The following is a 20,456-nucleotide window of genomic DNA, read 5'->3' on the forward strand; positions in this document are numbered from 1 at the left end:
GCTAGAATAATCCACAAGGTGTTACGAACTTTGAGAAAAAAACACAGTTTGATTCGTACACCCGGTATACAATGAAAATTTACCTGTTTTGCAAAAATATTATTACAAAGATATTGACAAAGAATAGGGCTATAACATATTCAAAAAATCATTTAAATCGGACAACAGGTTTAGGAGATACGCGACATCAAAAATGACCCATTTTTTAGGGTGCCCGTTTTCTATGACGCGCAGAGATAACGTACCTACAATAAGCTTATATCTGGATAACTTAGATATCGGATTTTTTTTAATTTCATAAACAAGTATTGAGACTAGGTATGTATACGAGTATAAAAATGTCTAGGTATTTATTCGATTTATCTAGATAAAACTACTTAGTTGCTCATAATGTTCACTAGTTCTATGAACCAATATTTATTACTTTTCATATTATCAGCTTTATAAGTGATTTGTAAGTATTAACATACAGCAACATATTTTTAGAATTTTCTTGTTATACATATTAAATATACTTAAAAAGAAAATTCTATAATTTTTTATAGCATGTTCTACTTTGCTTGTCTTTGTTACCAGTACAATCCTTGTATTACAAATATCTCTTCTATGTGTGGATTTTGATGACCTTTCATCATTTTATATATTTCCTTTAATATTCACATTCCCTTTGCGAGTTTTCGCCAATAATTTTGTTTATCTATATTAATATTTGTACTTACTTCTTCACATCATTTTACTTAATAACGTTATGGCTTTTCATTTCCTCAGGTAGCCTTTCCTCCTTGGCAATGTTAGTTGTAGCCCTTAGATGACAGGGTCTTCTAACAATATGACCAAAAATGGTAACATTGCTCCTGTACTGATCTACAACTTGGTATCGTTAACTTGGGTATACCTTTCGTGTGAACGCAAATCAACGCAGATTTTTAACCAAAAAATAGAATATGAATAATATAGAAGATATGTATAACGTAGAAATCTTAATGTGGATATATATAGTACTTCCACTCTAACTTTTCCCATGCATGAAATTATTCACGAATTACTTTTTATACTAGTTCTCTTTTTAACTCACAGAAACTAGTATGGTAAAATTAAGCCGCGTTTCCATAAAAATCACAATAAGAATAAGTTAAATAAGGATTTTTTTTTTGTTTTGTTTTATGGCATATACTTGGGTATCAATTAGCCAGTCACAACTTTTTGTTTTCTATTCATACATAAAGAAGGCAATGAGGTCCTTAGAGTTCCTTAGCAAACTCTTCCACAGCTCTCTACTCAGTTCAAAAGCTGCAGCTGGCCGCTATGGACTGTCCAAGTTACTGACCACATTTTTTCATTATACATCTTCTTCTTCTTCTTTTTTCATATATACATAATATACCAAATTATCAGGATTAAAAGTTTAGAGGCTAATTTTAGTTTCACAGATAAACATTAAACAATCATATGTTTTTTCTATTCAGAGACAATAGATGGGATACATTGAAAGGTGGAAGAACATTACATTTTATTAAATCTTCGATTAAATTATAGGTGTATGGAATGTATTTTGTGCATTCAAAGAAAGTGTGATTCAAATCACTAACCTTCTGACATTCTAAATATTTTTCTATTGTATTAGATTGTAGCCCAAATATAACGCACGTAGAACAAATAACAATTATCGTAATAAGATGTGTTTTAACTTCAACACCAGTTCGGATATTTAAATACTTCTTGGACTTTTCGCCTGTAACTGACGTAACTGGACAAGGTCTCTTTGAATTTATAGAGAATAAACTTGAAAGGTTAAATATAAATATGGATAAGTTGCGTGTACAGCGTTACGATAATGGAGCCAATATGCATGGTAGACATATTGGATTGCAGAAAAAAATCTAGAGAAATATTCTCGAGCATTTTTTATTCCCTGTTCTGCACATAGTTTAAATCTGGTGGTGAATGATGCAGTAAACATAAGTTTTATGCCGGTGGAATTTTTTATTACTGTAGATACAGGAACTATATGTAGTTTTTTCTTCTTCGAATATTAGATGGAACATTTTTTTAAAGCACCTTCCAAAGTTGACATTAAAAGCATTGTCGGACACGTCATGGGAGAGTCGGATCGATGTAATTGCACCATTAAAAACACAGATAAGTAAAATATATGATGCTTTAGAAGAATTGCAAAATGATAACTAAAGGGATATGAATTTGGAAATTCAAATTCGTGTGTTCTGTTGTGGTGTGGCAAGATATTTTAAGTAAAATAAACGAGATTAGCAAAATCCTTCAACGTCCAAAATTTGACATAAAATCTTCACTTGATGCACTGGATAATTTAAAAAAATATTTCATACCTAAACGTTCTGACGATCATTTCAAAATTTTGTAATCGAATCCAGGGAGACATCTTATAAAAGCTGACATTACAGAAGATTTTTCTATCTCCTCTACCGAAAGAATTAGAAGAAGAGAAGTGCATTTTGAGTATGAATGAACTGATGAATCTATATTATCTCTGGAATTCTCATTTGAAATAAATTTTTATTTTAAGATTTTGGATGTTGCTATAACAGCAATTGAAGAATGGTTCCAATTGCTTTATAGGCACACAGACATTTTTAGTGTAACATATGGCATAACCAAATTTAAACACAATGATGAAATTGAAAACCAATTGTGAGAAAGTGTATAAAGCCCTTACAAACATAAACAGCTCAGAGACTTAAACAGCTCAGCTCAGCAATTAGTGCAATCGATTTATATGAAGAAATTCAACAATATTTTACCACAGAAAAAAAGTCCTAGTAATATTCTTGAATAAATTTACGAGAATAATCTTATATCAACATTTCCAAACTTAACTATGTATAATCGTACTTATATCACTACTCTACCCGTTACTGTAGCTACGGGTGAGCGGTCGTTTTCAAAACTTAAAATTATTATTAAAAATTATTTGCGATCCTCAATGAAGCAAGATAGACTTTCTGCTTTAGCAATCTTATCTACCGAACATGAAGTGTGTGCGACATTGGATATTAAAGACAAAGACCTTGTCAAAATGTTTTCCGAAATGAAAACCCGAAAAGTTTGTTTTTAGTTTTTTTATGTGTTTATGTTATATTATTCACGGTTTACTTTAATAAATTGGAAGTTTAAATTAGGATGTACATATAATGGTCGTTGGATCATGGATATTTAATCTAACTGTTTAAGTATTTATCTATTTACAAATTATTATTGTAATGCATCTTCTACGCATTTCTTTAAATACTAGTATGTACATGTACATACTTGTAAAGTGTTGGAAGGGGGGCGGCAAATATTAAGTTGCACACGGGCGGCCAACACCTTAGCGGCGGCCCTGTATAGTCCAGTTAGAAAAATGGAAAGACTGAATATAGAAATATTATGACCCGATGTGAAATACTAAGATTAATAATTCAGGAGAACATAATTGGAGGAAAGAGTATAGAAAGAAGGAGAGTGACATAATCGAAAAGTTTAAGGGACTGGTTTAAATGCAGCGGCAGATAGAGTAAAGGTCGCCTCATATTATAATGCACGTCGCGTTTTCGTCACGTAGCGTTTCGTTTGCGAAAAATATAATTTAATGGTTTTTAAATTGAACCAATCATATTGTGCGTATAAGACACGTAACGTAGCGTATAAGACACGTTACGTCTGCGTTCGGTTCATTCGAAAACAATATTTTTCGGATGTTGACAGATACGGGTCGTTTTCCCCTTGTTGTTTATGTAGGTATTTCTTTGAATTTGATACCGAGTATTTAGACCGGTCAGTATCGTCGCCCTCGCTAGCGAAATTATTCCGATTCGATTTTTTGCACAAATTTACTCAAAGAGAGGTTCTTATAACATATCCACAGGGTGCCAGGCGGTGCCGTGGTCGAAAAATTGTTTAAACAATCTTTTTTAAACAAATTCACAAAAATATTTTTTCATTCGAGCAATATTTTTTTTAGATAATTTGGGTAATTCTGAGCAAAAAAGGTTTCTTGTCATTTTTCTCTAAAATTGCGAAAAATCAAGGCTTAATAACTCGATTAAAAATTATTATTATGAATTTCAATAAGTGACCAAATCAAGTTTCAAACAACTTCTTCAAGGTCCTGAAGAGATTTTTGTCATTATTTTATTACAAAGCTGTGATTTTTAACTATTAACAATTACCGCTATAGTCCAACTGTATCGTCGCCCCCGTTAGCGAAATTAGATTTTTTTGCACAAACTTACTCAAAAAGAGGTCCCTATAACACATCAACAGGGTTCCGGGCGGTGCCGTGGCCTAAAAATTGTTTAAACAATTTTTGTTAAACAAATTCACAAAAATAATTTTTTATTAATAATTTAATTAAACCCAAATTAATAATAATTTGAGTTATTCTGGGCAAAAAAGGTCTCTTGTGATTTTTCTCTAAAATTGATTGTTGTCGAGTTATATGGCCATTTCCGCATTTTTGCAAGATATGTTTTTTGCTAAGAATAACCCAAATTATCTAAAAAAAATCGTTCGTAATGAAAAAATTATTTTTGTGAATTTGTTTAATAAGAATTGTTAAAACAATTTTTTGACAACGGCACCGCCCGGCACCCTGTGGATGTGTTTGTTATAAGGACTCTTTTTGAGTAAGTTTGTGCAAAAACATCTAATCGAAATAGTTTCGCTAACGGGGGCGACGATACAGTTGGACTATAGCGCTAATTGTTAATAACTAAAAATAACAGCTTTGTAGTAAAATAATGACAAAAATCTCTTTGGGACCTTGAAGAAGGGGTTTGAAACTTGATTTGGTCACTTATTGAAATTCATAATAATACTTTTAATCGAGTTATTAAGCCTTAATAATGGCCTTTTCGCATTTTTCAAATTTTTAATCGCATGTAACTCGACAACAATCAATTTTAGAGAAAAATGACAAGAGACCTTTTTTGCCCAGAATGACCCAGTTTATCTAAAAAAATATTGCTCGAAATGAAAAAAATATTTTTGTGAATTTGTTTAAAAAAAATGTTTAAACAATTTTTCGACCACGGTACCGCCCGGCACCCTGTGGATATGTTATAAGGACTTCTTTTTGAGTAAGTTTGTTTAAAAATATCGAATCGGAATAATTTCGCTAGCCGGGTCGACGATACTGCCCGGTCTAATTTAAAAAGTAGTTTTCGAGGCAATTTGTCATGTAAACATGTGTTGTGACAATAAACACATCTGCACCACACCAAACTGAAACCAACGTAAACGTTATATGTATGATAATGTGAATGGGCAGTCCGATTGACGGTCTGCAAACGCTACGTGCCGAAAACGCGACGTGCATTATAATATGACGCGACCTTAAAGATAGTGATAATGATATCTAACATCCGCTTGGGAGACAGCACTTAAGGAACAATAAGTCTTTCTTTGATAGCCTGTTTTTCCTTCCAAAAGTTTGTTGATCCTTCTATAGTTTTGTGCATGGTCCAAGACAAGTACAAGTTTTGGCATTTTCTTCCGATATTGTTTTGTTCATAATAATGATTATATTTTGCTTCCCTGTTGATAAAATTAGTACATACTTCTTATCTTCTTTAAAAATTTAACAGCTTATAATTACTTTTTAACCTGTAATTTTCTTTTTATGTGGTGGCAATAATTGTTCGCAAACTTCTTTAACGTAGCTGATTATTGCACTTTTAAAACTGAGAAACGGTAACGAAAAAACTCTTCGAAAGTATAAGATTTGCTGTTGTATTCACTATCTCTTCGATGATTTCACAATTATTGTTGTTGTATTTTCATTACAATTTAATACGTATTAAAGAACTAAATTATTTTATCTTTTGTAGGTCAAACCAAATCCATCAAACATGGTATCCGCTGGATATAAACACATTTATTACATTATTTGTCTTGTATTAAATGTGAAATCAATAATAGCATTTACAGAAATTGGGAGAGATTATCATATTTCAACAGGAACCAAAATTATTATTATTTCTGCTCAATATGGACCCACTATCTTACCACATTGGTGTAAAGTTAACCATAACATTAAATATACAAGAGATGATACATGTGCGTTTACAGAAGTACAAGAAGCTCTGCCATTTAATGAATGGGTAAGGCAAATAAAATTCGAAAACGATTCCAGTATTACATATTTAAATTGGCACAGCTACAACAAAAACTATTTTTTAAGAATTAATTTAAAGGACTCTACTTGCAATGTGTGGACAATCGAAGACAAGCAAATTGAAGGTATTTCTGTTAACACGTGTCTGGAAAAGTTAAGCCAAAATATGAACGACAGTAGCTACATTCAAGAAGATAATGCCAAAAAATTAGGTAGAAGATATAAAAACACGATAATTGCTGCAGGTGTTTCAAATATTCCCTATACTCCATCAATTGATGATGATACTTCCACTAAATCGGAACCATTTCACAACACAACTTTGGATTCGGGAAAATTTGAATTACATGCATTACTCATTTTGTTGGCTGTTACTGTTGGACTTATGGTATTAACAATTTTTATAGGTTTAGTATATATTATTTGGAGAAAATGTAAAAGTAAATACACTCCAACGTCACATCATGGCTATTCACATATGTATGGAAATCCTAATTTAACGGACAATAATAGTTTAACAAGTGACGGTTATTTATTGCCCAAATCCATCGAGCCACCCATATATGAAGATGTTATATATGGCCCTCCGCTACCAAAGTATTAATACTTCAGGGAAATGAGCTAGAAATAGACCATGTTCGGACACTCAAATATCCAGGTAGCTGACTACTTTTTTGTTATTGTAGAAGAATAGAAAAAAACCTGCCTGTTTCCTGCCTGTTCGCGTCCGTTTATTAATTATTAACAATTTAGTTCTACAATCGCGATTTTTTCGATTTTTTGCACCCCATTCAAAAGGTAAATAGTTGACATAAAACTACAAAATTTAATTGTTTAGGACATTGAAAAACCTTCAAAATGCCGTTTTTGGAAAGTTAAAAAGTTAATTTGTTGCTAGGCTATGGGTACATAATTCGCAAATATTTTACGGCTATCCCTACCTTTTCTGTCTTTACATGGCAAATTACGTGTAGTAAAATTCACACTGGTATGGATATGTACATATTACTAGAATGTCATTCTACTTGACAATGTCATAACTAGCTTAAAGAGATGGCTTTTGAATGTTCTTGGATTTTTTTTGGAACTGTTATTTTTTGTATAATTGCAAATTATTAATTCAGTTAATATGTGATAATTTTTTCACTAGCAATGTATTCAGTGATTGTAATAATTTATATGTACCTACAACAAAAACTAATACTCGACCGAGAAAAGAGGAAAAGTGTTAAAGTGATTTTTTAATAATATATTGTTACTATGGAACGCTTACAATTTTGAACATCTTTAACAACAAAATACTTGGATCACAGAAAATATCTTGATGTATTCTCTGCTTCTATCTTCCATAAATAATACACAATAAATAACTTTTTATAAAGTTCACCTCTTAAATCAATTATTTATCAAATACAGTAGATATCAATATTATTTAATCAACAACAAAAAATATTCCCGATTCATATCAAATAATTATTTAAAATTGTCACTGATTGTCAGTGTCTGACTGACAATATTCTATTCGACTAAGTGCCTTGTATGACAAAGATAGATTTGGAAAAATTACCACGGACATTGTGTTCATTTTTTTCGAATCCTAAAAAATCCAATAAATATTGTTGAAAAATCTAAACGCAGAATGAAAGACTAAATTATTACCGAGGGCCGAAAGTCCCTTAGAATAAATAAAAAGTTTATTTTGAATGAGATATTTGAAATTAAAAATAATACTAAATTTTCTCTTAGATTTCATCCCTGTAACTTATTAAAATAAACATTATAGAAGTTCTCAGGGGCTTTCGGCCCTCGCTAATAACGTAATATTTCATTCTGCGTTTAAATTTTTTAAAAATACTTATTAGTTTTCTCAGGATTCGAAAAAAATTAAACCCCATTTGAATAGCATTGCAGCCGAAAAAACGTACCGATCCTCTTACAACTACCTAGAACTTTATTGTTTTACCCAAAGTTGTGTATTGGGGTACTTAACAAACCCTCAAAATTTGAGACCGATCCATTAATTAGTTTAAAAGTTATTCTATTTGTTTTTCCCAGAGACTTTTATTTGCAATAACATAAGACAGAAAATAATGAAGATAGGGCAATTCTGCGTGTGCCAAATAAAAGTAGAAAAGTGATACTATCAAAATGTACTAAAAAAAGATAAAAAATTATATAAATATTCAAAAATCTTAATGCCAAACTTTTAAAATTTTGTAGTTTATAAACATTTAGAGAAACTTTAAAAATACTGTCCGTAAAAAATCATTTTACATGTTAGAAAAGCTGGTGTTTTACACGAATTTTTAAAAATGTAGTTCAATTGGTGACTACATAGTCATGGTAAGTGAAGGGAGAGCTGGGAGCCGACAAATGCATGAGTTCAAAAACTAAAAAAGGCAACTTAAAACTACTAATCATAGAAAATTTAAGGTATACTTTAATAAATAAATTATCTTCAATAAATAAATAATTCTTCTGATAAAAATAATTTATTTATTAAAGTGTACTTTAACTTTTTCTATGATTGGGGAGCACAGAAGGAGCCTCCACGCAAGTGATATTATAAGAACAAAATGTCACTGGCGCTCCCTGGAAACGCCCTCGGGCGGCCAATCCTTCCACCACTGAATCCGAACAAACAAACGAGAATCAACGATTCTTCTCAGAGCCTACATTGACAATGATGACCATAAACATTGAGGGTATTACTTGTAAAAACAGGAAATTTTGTCTGAACTGTATCAAATCCACAGATGTGATATATTATGCATACAAGAGACTCACCGTGACATATCAGCACATAGACCTAGCGTTGAGGGAATGCAGCTTATCATTGAACATCCAAGTGCAAAGTACGGAAGCGCCATCTTCGTGAAAAGAGATATTGATATAACATCAGCTCAAAAAACATGCTACAATGACATTGAAATTCTGACCGTCGAAATAGGAGCCTGCACAGTTACATCTGTGTATAAACCACCCTGGAGAGACTTTGTTTTCTCCCCTCCAAAAAATTTCGCTTCTCAAAAAACCAGATTCATTCTCGGGGATTTTAATAGTCATAATGTTTATTGGGGTTACGCTTCAACTGATAAAAATGGAGATCTTGTGGAATCGTGGGCTAAACAAAACAACCTGGCACTGCTGCATGACCCAAAACTGCCATATTCATTCCAAAGCAAAATATGGAAGAAAGGTTACAACCCTGATCTCACCTTCATCAGCATGTCTTTAGAGGACCGTTGCGTCAGAAAGATATATAAGCCTATACCAAAGACACAACATAGGCCCGTGGGAATATCCGTATACAGCGCTATAAAAGCTCCCAAAATCCCTTTCAAACGAAGGTTTAATTTCAAAAAAGCGAACTGGGAAAAATATACTGATGAATTGGAAACACAAGTGAAAAATATAGTCCCGATTCCCAAAAACTATGATGCGTTCATCAAACTTGTAAAACGAACCTCATGTAAACACATACACAGAGGATGTCAAAAACATTACATATCTGGTCTGAACGATGAAGCAAAAGACATTATGACAAAGTACACCGATGAATATAGTAAAGACCCATTTAACGAAGTTACGGCAGAGATAGGGGAGAGACTGCAGCAAATACTAAGCGCCTCCAGACAAGAACGGTGGAGCAAAACTTTAAGTAAAATGGATATGACGCACAGTAGTAAGCAGGCTTGGAATATGATCAGAAATCTTAATGGTGATCCCACAGAGGTGAAAGAGCCATGTGCAATAACGCCAAATCAGATAGCCCAATAACTGTTTCTGAATGGCAAAACAAACAATCGTTGCAAAACGCCAAAGATTATAAGAACTCAAGACCAGGAAACAACTCTCTTACGAAACCCATTTACCATCGAAGAGCTTAAAAATGGTATTGACTGTATGAAAAATGGAAAATCCCCTGGGGTGGACGAAATCCTAACAGAGCAGATAAAACACTTCGGGCAAAAATCGAGACAATGAGTGCTCGATCTATTTAACATCTGTCGCTCTACCTACCAGATTCCACAAATGTGGCGTAAATCAAAAGTAGTAGCCCTTCTGAAATCTGGTAAAGACCCTGAACTACCGAGTAGCTACCGTCCGATATCTCTTCTATGTCATTTATATAAATTGTATGAACGCCTCATTTTGAACCGCATCCAGGAAACATTAGATGCAAGACTAATCCCACAGCAAGCAGGCTTCAGGCCAGGTAAATCATGCACAGGCCAAGTGCTGAACCTAACAGAGCACATAGAGGAGGGATTTGAGCAGAAGGAGATGGTGGAAGTAGCCTTGATAGACCTCACAGCGGTCTATAATACGATAAACCACAGAACCTTGCTAACTAAGATCTATAACACTGTGTTTGACTATGATCTGGTAAATATCATTAGATCACTTTTGTGTAATAGACGCTTCTACGTTGTGCTAAATGGAAAAAAGAGCAGATGGAGAACCCAAAAAAATGGCCTACCTCAAGGAAGCGTTCTGGCGCCGTCCCTATTTAACATCTACACCAATGACCAACCAATGCACCCTCGGACTGAGAGTTTTGTGTACGCTGACGACCTTGGTATCGCCGTAAAGGGGAAAACACTCACACAAGTAGAGTCGACAATGGAAGAGGCTTTAAACATGATGTCAACTTACTACAAATAAAAGTCATTAAAGCCAAACCCAACTAAAACCCAAGTATGTGCATTCCACCTCAACAACCATCTGGCGCATGTAAAACTGAATGTTTCTTGGGAGGGAACACGCTTGGAACATACTGATAGGCTTAAATATCTTGGAGTGATACTAGACCGGTCACTAACGTATAAATTCCACTGTCAGAGCACAAGACAAAAGGTTTCTACGAGAAACAACCTTCTCCGGAAACTTGTAGGGAGTAAGTGGGGTGCAAACCCCCGGTCTTAAAGTCAACAGCTGAGGCCTTATGTTTCTCAACAGGGGAATATGCTTGTCCCGTCTGGGGTAGATCTACACACGCCCAACAAGTCACCACGGCGTTAAATGAAATATGTAGAATAATTACCGGTTGTATGAAGCCTACCCCTCTACCATCACTGTACCGGGCAACTGGATTCGCATCACCAGACGACCGTAGATGCGCCTCACAATATGTGGAGAAGTTCAGGCAAACTTTCGATGAAAGGCACCAATTATACAGGTTTGACGAACCGCCAGGAACCAGTCGACTTAAATCACGGAAAAGGTTTATGAGAAATATCAGCGTCGAACCACCCGAACTGTTCCCCCTACATCCAGAACGACCTAATGGAATGAACCTGGACTGGAAAACCTGGCGGACACTCAACCGCATACGCACAAGTGTTGCCCCTGTAAAACAGAACCTCATTAAATGGGGCATCAAGACAGATAACGACGCACTTTGTGAATGTGGGGAAATACAGAGCGTGGAGCATATGAGAGTATGCAGACTTTGCCCATCACAGTGCACCCTCGATGATTTATGCCTCGCAAATACAAAGGGTGCAGACGTAGCTCGATATTGGGCAGAAAAACTGTAGTCGGATCCAGACACGAAAAAGTAAAATTAAAGTTTTCTATGATTATTATTGATTCTATGATTAAAAAAATAGATTCTTAAAAAATATTTTTTTAAGAATTGTTTAAACAAATTAGACTGTTTATTAATTAATAAATTTATACACAAATTACATATTTGTACGTCGAAATTACATACAAATTAAAAAAAAAGAAAGATCAAAATACATTGAGTTGATCCGGATATACAGAAAATTGTATTAATTTGAAATTGCTTTTTCGCTATTTTAACTCGGTGAATTTGTAGGTTCCCCCTAGTAACCGTTTGATTTACATTTTTGACAAAGGGTACAGGGTGCTGTGAAGGTACAAAGATTGAGCAAATTTTTTAACAAAAAATGCAAATCCCATTCTTTAAAATGGCGTCAATGAGATTTCTTAATTATGATAAACAAATTAGTTGTGAATTAAAAATAACACATGGCTAACTTGTTCCAAATGAACACGGGCTATTTTTTATTTGAAAATTCGTGTTAAAATACTAGTTTTCAAATATATAAAAAGATTGTTTCTACGGACAATATTTTTAAATTTATTCCATATGTTTATAAACTACAAAATTTCAAAAATTTGGCATTAGGAGTTTTGACTTTATAAATTAAATACATTTTGATACTTTAACTCTTCTTCTTTCATTTGGCATACTCAGAATTGCCCTATCTTCATTATTTTCTGTCTTATGTTATTGAAAAATAAAGGTCTCTGGGATAAACAAATAAAATAAATTTTAAACTAATTACCTAATGGATTATTCTCAAATTTTGAGGGTTTGTTAAGTACCAATACACCAAACTTTGGGTGAAACCTTAAAAACTTAAATTTTTATTTATTTTGCAATTTGCGAAGAAACAAATTGACTTTTAACATTCAAAAATTGGTTATTTGTAAGCTTTTCAATGTTTTTTTTATTTTCTAAAAAATCAAATTTTGTAATTTTATGTCAACTATTTAGCTTTTTAAAAAGTGCAAAAAATCTAAAAAATCGCGTTTTTGCACTAAATTGTGAGTAATCAAAAAACGGACGCGAACTCTAGGCAGAAAATAGGTAGGTTTTCTTCTTATAGGTCTACAATAACTAAAAAAGTAGTAGTATAGTCAGCTGCCTGGATATTTGAGTGTCTTTAGAAAAGGTCTGTGCTACTTTGTCTACGTTGATAACTTCGCCTGCGGGGGCGTTGGGTGAATTGAATAGCTCAGCGTTCACGTTGCCGGTCCTAAGCCCGGATAAAGAAGGAAGGTTCTCGGGTGAGGCTAGTAACCTACCCGGGGTAAAAGGAAAGCGTACTCACAGACCCGGAAAAATGCCTCGGAACAGGACTGATTCAAAGTTATTTTTATCAAAAAGTATAATTGTGTAATATTTATACAATTATTATAGTCTAATAAAATAAAAAAAAAGTCAAAATGTAAATTCGTACAGGTTAAAACAAATTTTATATCAAAGTTTAGGTGGGTACAAAAGATATTTTCAAGAAAGTATCCAAATCATACAAGGGGATCATTGTTTAAATAATTAAAAAGGGGTCATTTTTGCAAAAAAAATACTTTTTTAACTGCTGAGGTAATCCACTTATCGATGAAGGTCTACGGGATTTTTTTCTGCAAAAATGAAGAGAAAATCTTTCACATAAGACTTTCTAGATTAAATTTGACCCCCTATTTATTTAAATAATTGTATATAAAACTTTAAAAACAAATTTGCAAAAAAAATATTTTTAGCGTTTTAAATAAGCACTATAAAATATCTTTTTTCACAGACTAAGTTGCACTATGTTACCAATATTAAGCAAAAAAAAATTGGTCAAAAAATATTTAATATTTTTTGAGATATTGAATTTGTTTATTAAATGTTACTATATTTTCAATTGAAAAAACGCGGTTGTTGTCAAAGAAATATTCACCTGCTTAAGATCTCATTATTTTTATTTTTATGTATATTTTCGATAAATGTATTGATAAATTCAAATTTCAATTAAACTCCCCCCTAAAATGGCATTTGAAAAATATTCAAATTTGTTTATAATTTGTTTTTTTTAATAACGTCGCGGGGATTAAGTATTTTGGAATGTCGTTTCGATAATTGGGTTCCTGGGAATTTTTTACTAATTAAAAAAATATCTTTGTCGTTTTTTCTTCTTCTTTTTTTCTTGGAGTTATATTACTACGGGCCCTTTTAGGGTTAAATTTTATTAAGAATGTCGAATCTCTGAGTTCTAGATGCTAGATCTAAAAATATTAAGATTTAACTAAAATCTCTTAAATAAAATGTGGCTACTTACTGAGTTACAGGGCGTTTTATTTAAAAATTTAAAAATTATTTTTACCATGTACTTTAAAACTATTTGACGTATCCTTATCATACTTGGCAGAAAGTGTAGCTATTATACACCCTACTAAATTGTGATTAATAAACGTTTCTAGCTAGTGCCAGAGGCGTACGACAGGGGATAGTGAATGATTGACCCTTCCCAAATTCTACGCCACTGAGTGAATTACTATTTTAGCGAAATTTTTCGATTCTCCAATACTTTGTATGTAAATAACTTTATTGGTATCGATAAAGTCATCAGTTTGAGAGATATTGGAAGTTTAAAATGAATGAATGAATGAATCAAAATAACTATGCCGTTTCATTTTTAACGTCCAATATCTCGAAAACTAATGACTTAATCGGTACCAGTAAAGAGTATATTATTTACATAGAAAGTATTAGAGAATCGAAAAATTTCGCTAAAATAGTAATTCCCTCAGTGGCGTAGAATTTGGGAAGGGTCAACCATTAACTATCCCCTGTCGTACGCCTCTGGTAGTAGCTAGAAACTTTTGTTTATCACAATTTAGTAGACTCTATAGTACCCACACTTTCTGCCAAGTATGATAAGGATACGTCAAATAGTTTGAAAGTACTTGGTAAAAATAATTTTTAAATTTTTAAATAAAACACCCTGTAACTCAGTAAGTAGCCACATTTTATTTAAGTGATTTTAGACCAATCTTAATATTTTTAGGTCTAGAATCTACAACTTAGAGATTCGACATTCTTAATGAAACTTAACCCTAAAAGGGCCCGTAGTAATATAACTCCAAGAAAAAAAAAGAAGAGGAAAGACAAAAAAATTTGTTAATTAGTGAAAAATTCCCAGGAATTCAATTATCGAAACGGTAGTTCAAAATGTTTAGTCCCCGCGACGTTATTAAAAAAAATATATAAAAAAATTTGAATAATTTTCAAATGCCATTTTAGGGGGAAGTTTAATTGAAATTTGAATTTATCGATACATTTATCGAAAATATACAAGAAAATAAAAATAATAAGATTTAATACAGGTGAATACTTCTTTGGCAACAACCGCGTTTTTGCAATTGAAAATAGAGTAACATTTAATAAACAAGTTCAATATCTCAAAAAATATTAAATATTTTTGGACCAATTTTTTTTTTGTTAATACTGATAACATAGCGCAACTTCTCCTGTAAAATAAGATATTTTATAGTGCTTATTTAAAACGCTAAAAATAATTTTTTGCAAATTTGTTTTTAAAGTTTTATGTATAATTATTTAAATAAATAGGGGGTCAAATTTAATTTTGTAAGTCTGATGTGAAAAATTTACACTTCAACTTTGCAGAAAACAGTCCTATACACATTAATTAGTAATTGAATGACCTCAGCAGTTAAAAAAGTAAGTTTTTTGCAAAAATGACCCCTTTTTAATTATTTAAATAATGATCCCCTTGTATGATTTGGATACTTTCTTGAAAATATCTTTTGTACCCACCTAAACTTTGATATAAAATTTGTTTCAACCTGTACGAATTTACATTTTGATTTACATGTAGCGTAATTTTATTTTACTAGACTATTATTAGTATAATTAACTGTATAATCATTGGTTTAGTATTTAATATATTATATCATATTGTTAATTTTTTTGACTTATTTGTTTTAAAATAAATCAATTAAGTGCTTATATGTTGTTATTTGTAATAAATGTAAAAATTATAAATTGTAAAATCTTATGTGTAAATATTGTTATTTTCACTTTTTTCTCAATACCAACTGCCTGGTGCTAAGAGAGTTGAAGAAAATGTTTTTCATCGTGCGCAAAAACTTATCAAAAATTAATCCTTTTTCTTCTCGTATAAAGTCCGTACAATATAGATATCGTTGCACGTCATTATCTACATCAGAGATCTAAGTTGACATTGTTGCCCAATTACAAAAATTCTTGAATCCATTTTAAATCAAATATATCACATATCTATTGCGAAGTGGATTATACAACAAAACAAATTAAAAATAACATTAGGTTTGTTCGTAGTACGATCCAAACGATCAGCAACCGTTGCCAACCATCAGACGCATGCGCAGTTACCAGTTAGCGCTGCGCAGTTACCAGTTAGAGATCGTAGACTACGAACACGCATGCGTCTGATAGTTGGAAACGGTTGCTGATCGTTCTACGAACAGACCTATTATAAATAGAAAACCAGAATTAAGTTATAATCTTACGTTAAAGTAAATATAAAAACAATAAATGTCAACTGTCAAATAAATGTTTCCAATTTAGGCCAAACTGTCACTTTTGTTCGATGGAAGTTAGACGGTAATTAGAACAAGTGTGCTTTATAAAAACGCTTTGAATTCCACTTATACAAATTAAATGAAACACGTTAGGGTATGTTTCTTTAAATTTACATTGATAGAAATCTTCCAATATTATTTCTACGCGTATATAATAAAATATGTCTAGTGGCTGTAATTCCAGTGGACTCGGCTAAGCGATTCTAAAAAGGAACACACCTACGACTTAAATATTTCGTGTTGGTATCATGTGACGTCACGTTCTATGACACGGATGACGTGCAACGGTATCTATATTGTAAGGACTGTAAAAGGCGTTAAGCCGATTATTGTCCAATATTCGTATTTGTGACGTTAAGTGTTAATATCTTGCGATATTTTAAAAGATCTTCTTCGTTCCTTAATCCCTATTGACCAAAATATCTGGCTATTCTGGCTAGTCTCAATATCAATTCGGAAAACCTTCATATACATCCCCGCCTTGTCTGTCTTCCATATCGTACAATCTTCTGTATTTTACAGAGAACTCTTAAGTGTTTATTTGAAATTCTGACTCTTAATTATTAGTCTGGTTGGGATGACATTGCATAGTGAGCTACATCAAATTCTATTTCAAATTTATCTTATTGTGTTCATGTTTTAATGAAATTAGCGCGATTATTCGATGAAATAAAATTATTTTGACATAATATTTAAAAGTCAGATCAGTAGACAATTACAGTGGTTTTGAATCGTCGTCATGGAAACCAATATCGTCGTGGTAACCCATTATATTGAAAGTTTGGTTTTGACAACCTTGTCAAAGAATTAATTTGTGTATTTTCACTCCTAAATAAAAATTGATATAACTCTATTTTTTATGGCTTTTTTCCAAACGTAGAAAAAATATTGTTCCTAACTCATGCGGAAAGTGTCTTCCCCGCACTCGACTCTTGCCCAAACTCCGCTATCGCGTCGGTCGGGTCAACGGAAGTCTCGTGCGTGAAAGTATCACTTTCCGCACTAGTTAGGAAAATTTTTAGGCGGTTTATCGCAAATAACTAAAAAGTGATTATTTTACCGAAAAAAATATTCTTAGCAAAAATATAGTTTATAAAAAAATAACAAATGGAGTATTCAGTATTCATGAAGTCTATAGACCCAATAAAAGCAAAGTTGTACCTCATGAAAAATACGTTCTTATTCGTTAAATTCTAAATCGAATATTTCAACATGAAATAACCAAAAAACTAAGCATGTTTTGGGGAAAGCTTTTCACAACATTTATAAAGTGTTTAAAAAAGCTTTATTCTTGTTTATTAAAAAAGTTTCTAGCCCCAAAAGTAAGTTACGCTCAAAATAAAGTTTGTCCTTTCTTTTGAACAAAAAATGGTAAAATTGACCTTTTAATTAGCATCCTAAATGAAATTAATCGTTACACAAGTTACTTTACTTATGTATTATTTATATGATTATACAGGGTGTCCCGAAAAGATTGGTCATAAATTATACCACACATTCTGGGGTCAAAAATAGTTCGACTGAACCTAACTTACCTTAGTACAAATGTGCTCATAAAAAAAGTTACAGCCCTTTAAAGTTACAAAATGAAAATCGATTTTTTTTAATATATCGAAAACTATTGGAGATTTTTTATTGAAAATGGACATGTATTATTCTTGTGGCAGGAACATCTTAAAACAAATATTAAAGTGAAGTTTGTCCACAACATAAAAATTTTATGGGGGTTTTGTTCCTTTAAACCCCCCAAACTTTTGTGTACGTTCCAATTAATTCATTATTGTGATACCATTAGTTAAACACAACGTTTTTAAAACTTTTTTGCCACTTGGTATTTTTTCGATAATCTAGTTTTTAACGAGATGCCGCTTCTTTTTTAATATATTTACATAAAAATTTTATGGGGGTTTTGTTCCTTTAAACCCCCAAACGTTTGTGTACGTTCTAATTAAACTGTTATTGTGGTACCATTAGTTAAACACAGTGTTTTTAAAACTATTTTGCCTCCTAGTCTTTTTTTGACAAGTCACCTTTTATCTAGATGTGGCGTAAGAAGCAAAAAAGTTTTAAAAACATTGTGTTCTAATGGTGCCACAATAATAATTTTATTGGAACGTACACAAAAGTTTGGGGGGGTTTAAAGGAACAAAACCCCCATAAGATTTTTATGGGGTGCACAAATTTCACTTTAATTTTTTTATAAGATGTTGCTGCCATAAGAATGCTACATGTCCATTTTCAATAAAAAAATCTCTTCGAGTTTTCGATATATGAAAAAAAAATCGATTTTCATTTTGTAACTTCAAAGGGCTGTAACTTTTTTTGTGTGCACTATTGTATATGGTTAGTGAGGTTCAATCAACTTATTTTTGACCCCAGAATCTGTGGTACAATTTATGACCAATCTTTTCGGGACACCCTGTATATGATAATAAGGTTCATCGGCTCAAAGTGTTCATTTTTGAAAAACTTTGAAGTAAAAAGTTTTGAAGTAATTTTTTTTTAATTTGACAAAAAATCATGTTTTTCAAAAAATCTTACAAATTATCCGTGATATCACAACACAACTTTGGATTCGCGAAAGTTTGAATTACAAACATTACTCATTTTTTTGTTGGCTGGTACTGTTGTAGTTATATATTAGGCAAGCCGCACACCAAAGAACCATGAAACGAAAACCATGAAACATGAAACGTAAAACATGTTTCACGAAAATAAAACACTGCTAAACAAATCTCAAAGTCCGCCTACCAATGAAACGAGTGTGATTCATGCTCATGACACATTTTTATTTTCGGAGAGTCCTGCCTAAGGGTTATAGAATTAGTATACAGGGTGTCCCGAAAAGATTGGTCATAAATTATACCACACATTCTGGGGTCAAAAATAATTCGATTGAACCTAACTTACCTTAGTACAAATATGTTCATAAAAAAAGTTACAGCCCTTTGAAGTTAGAAAATAAAAATCTATTTTTTCCAATATATCGAAAACTATTAGAGATTTTTTATTGAAAATGGACACGTATTATTCTTATGACAGGAACATCTTAAAACAAAATTATAGTTAAATTTGTTCACCCCTTTTTGTTCCCTTAAACCCCCCCAAACTTTTGTGTACGTTCCAAGTAATTCATTATTGTAGTACCGTAAGTTAAACACATCGTTTTTAAAAGTTTTTTTACATCTCAGTATTTTTTCGATAAGCCAGTTTTTATCGAGATGCGGCTAATTGTTTAATATATTTACATAAAAATTGTATTGGGGTTTTGTTCCTTTAAACCCCCCAAATGTTTGTGTACGTTCCAATTAAACTATTATTGTGGTACCATTAGTTGAACACAGTGTTTTTAAAACTTTTTTGCCTCCTAGCATTTTTTTGATAAGTCACCTTTTATCGAGATGTGGCTGCTTTTATAAAATATACCTGAAAATGTATATTACAAATAAATTTTCAGATTATTAACAGGTCTCTATAATCGTACTTAATAGGGTGGTGCGAAAAAAGTCAAGTTGATAATTCAGTATCGCTATAGTGCGATTGGTAATTACAAGAAAAACAAAACAAAAATTATTCAAATCGGATTTTATCTTCCGATCCCGCAACGGGCCTAAAGATTATGAAAAAATGAAATTTTACCTTTGTTTCGGAAATTTCTATTTATTCTCCATGTAAATTTTATTTATCACTATAGTAAAATTTATTTACAGTTTGCATGGTTGAGTAATAAAAACAATAGTTTTACGCATTTAACGAATATCTTCCGATCCCGCAAGGTCAATCAAAATCTATAAAAATTTGAAATTGTTGATGGTTTTGATAAATTAAAAAACATTTAGTTATCTTATTTTTCTGTTACATTGTGAAGCTCTTTGCTTGTTTGGATATTGTATAATAATATTTAAACGACCCAGAACTCACAACGAGAAGGTGGTTGCACTTTTTACTCCACCCACACCCTTCTTTCGATACAACCTATGAGTGTGTGTTTTTTACATTATTTACATAGTAAATAATGTAAAATTTTGATTTGTTGGCACGAATTTTGATTTGGTGGTAAACTCTGGCAGCATGGACCTTGATTTAAGTGTTGCCTTGATGAATTCATCTCTTGATTGGGTCCCACATACATTAGACAATACTTCCGTGACCAACTCTACGT

General features: G+C 32.1%; 2 protein-coding genes across 6 annotated transcripts in view; one reads left to right on the top strand and one right to left on the bottom strand.

Moving 5' to 3' along the window:
* The window catches only part of LOC114328375 (uncharacterized), a 985,491-nt gene that overhangs the window by 872,839 nt on the left and 92,196 nt on the right, over nucleotides 1-20,456 (bottom strand). The window lies entirely within an intron of this gene.
* On the top strand, nucleotides 323-15,729 carry LOC126887007 (uncharacterized). The gene is made up of 2 exons (XM_050654292.1): nucleotides 323-454; nucleotides 5,844-15,729. The coding sequence occupies exon 2, from the start codon at nucleotides 8,954-8,956 to the stop codon at nucleotides 9,908-9,910; it is 957 nt and encodes a 318-aa protein (XP_050510249.1). The 5' UTR covers nucleotides 323-454; nucleotides 5,844-8,953; the 3' UTR covers nucleotides 9,911-15,729.

Source organism: Diabrotica virgifera, chromosome 6 (genome assembly GCF_917563875.1).
Source record: "Diabrotica virgifera virgifera chromosome 6, PGI_DIABVI_V3a".
NCBI classification, from domain to species: domain Eukaryota; kingdom Metazoa; phylum Arthropoda; class Insecta; order Coleoptera; family Chrysomelidae; genus Diabrotica; species Diabrotica virgifera.

What these genes read in the sequence shown, in the direction of transcription:
- LOC126887007 (XM_050654292.1), top strand. Translation starts at nt 8,954, where the DNA reads ATGCAGCTTATCATTGAACATCCAAGTGCAAAGTACGGAAGCGCCATC.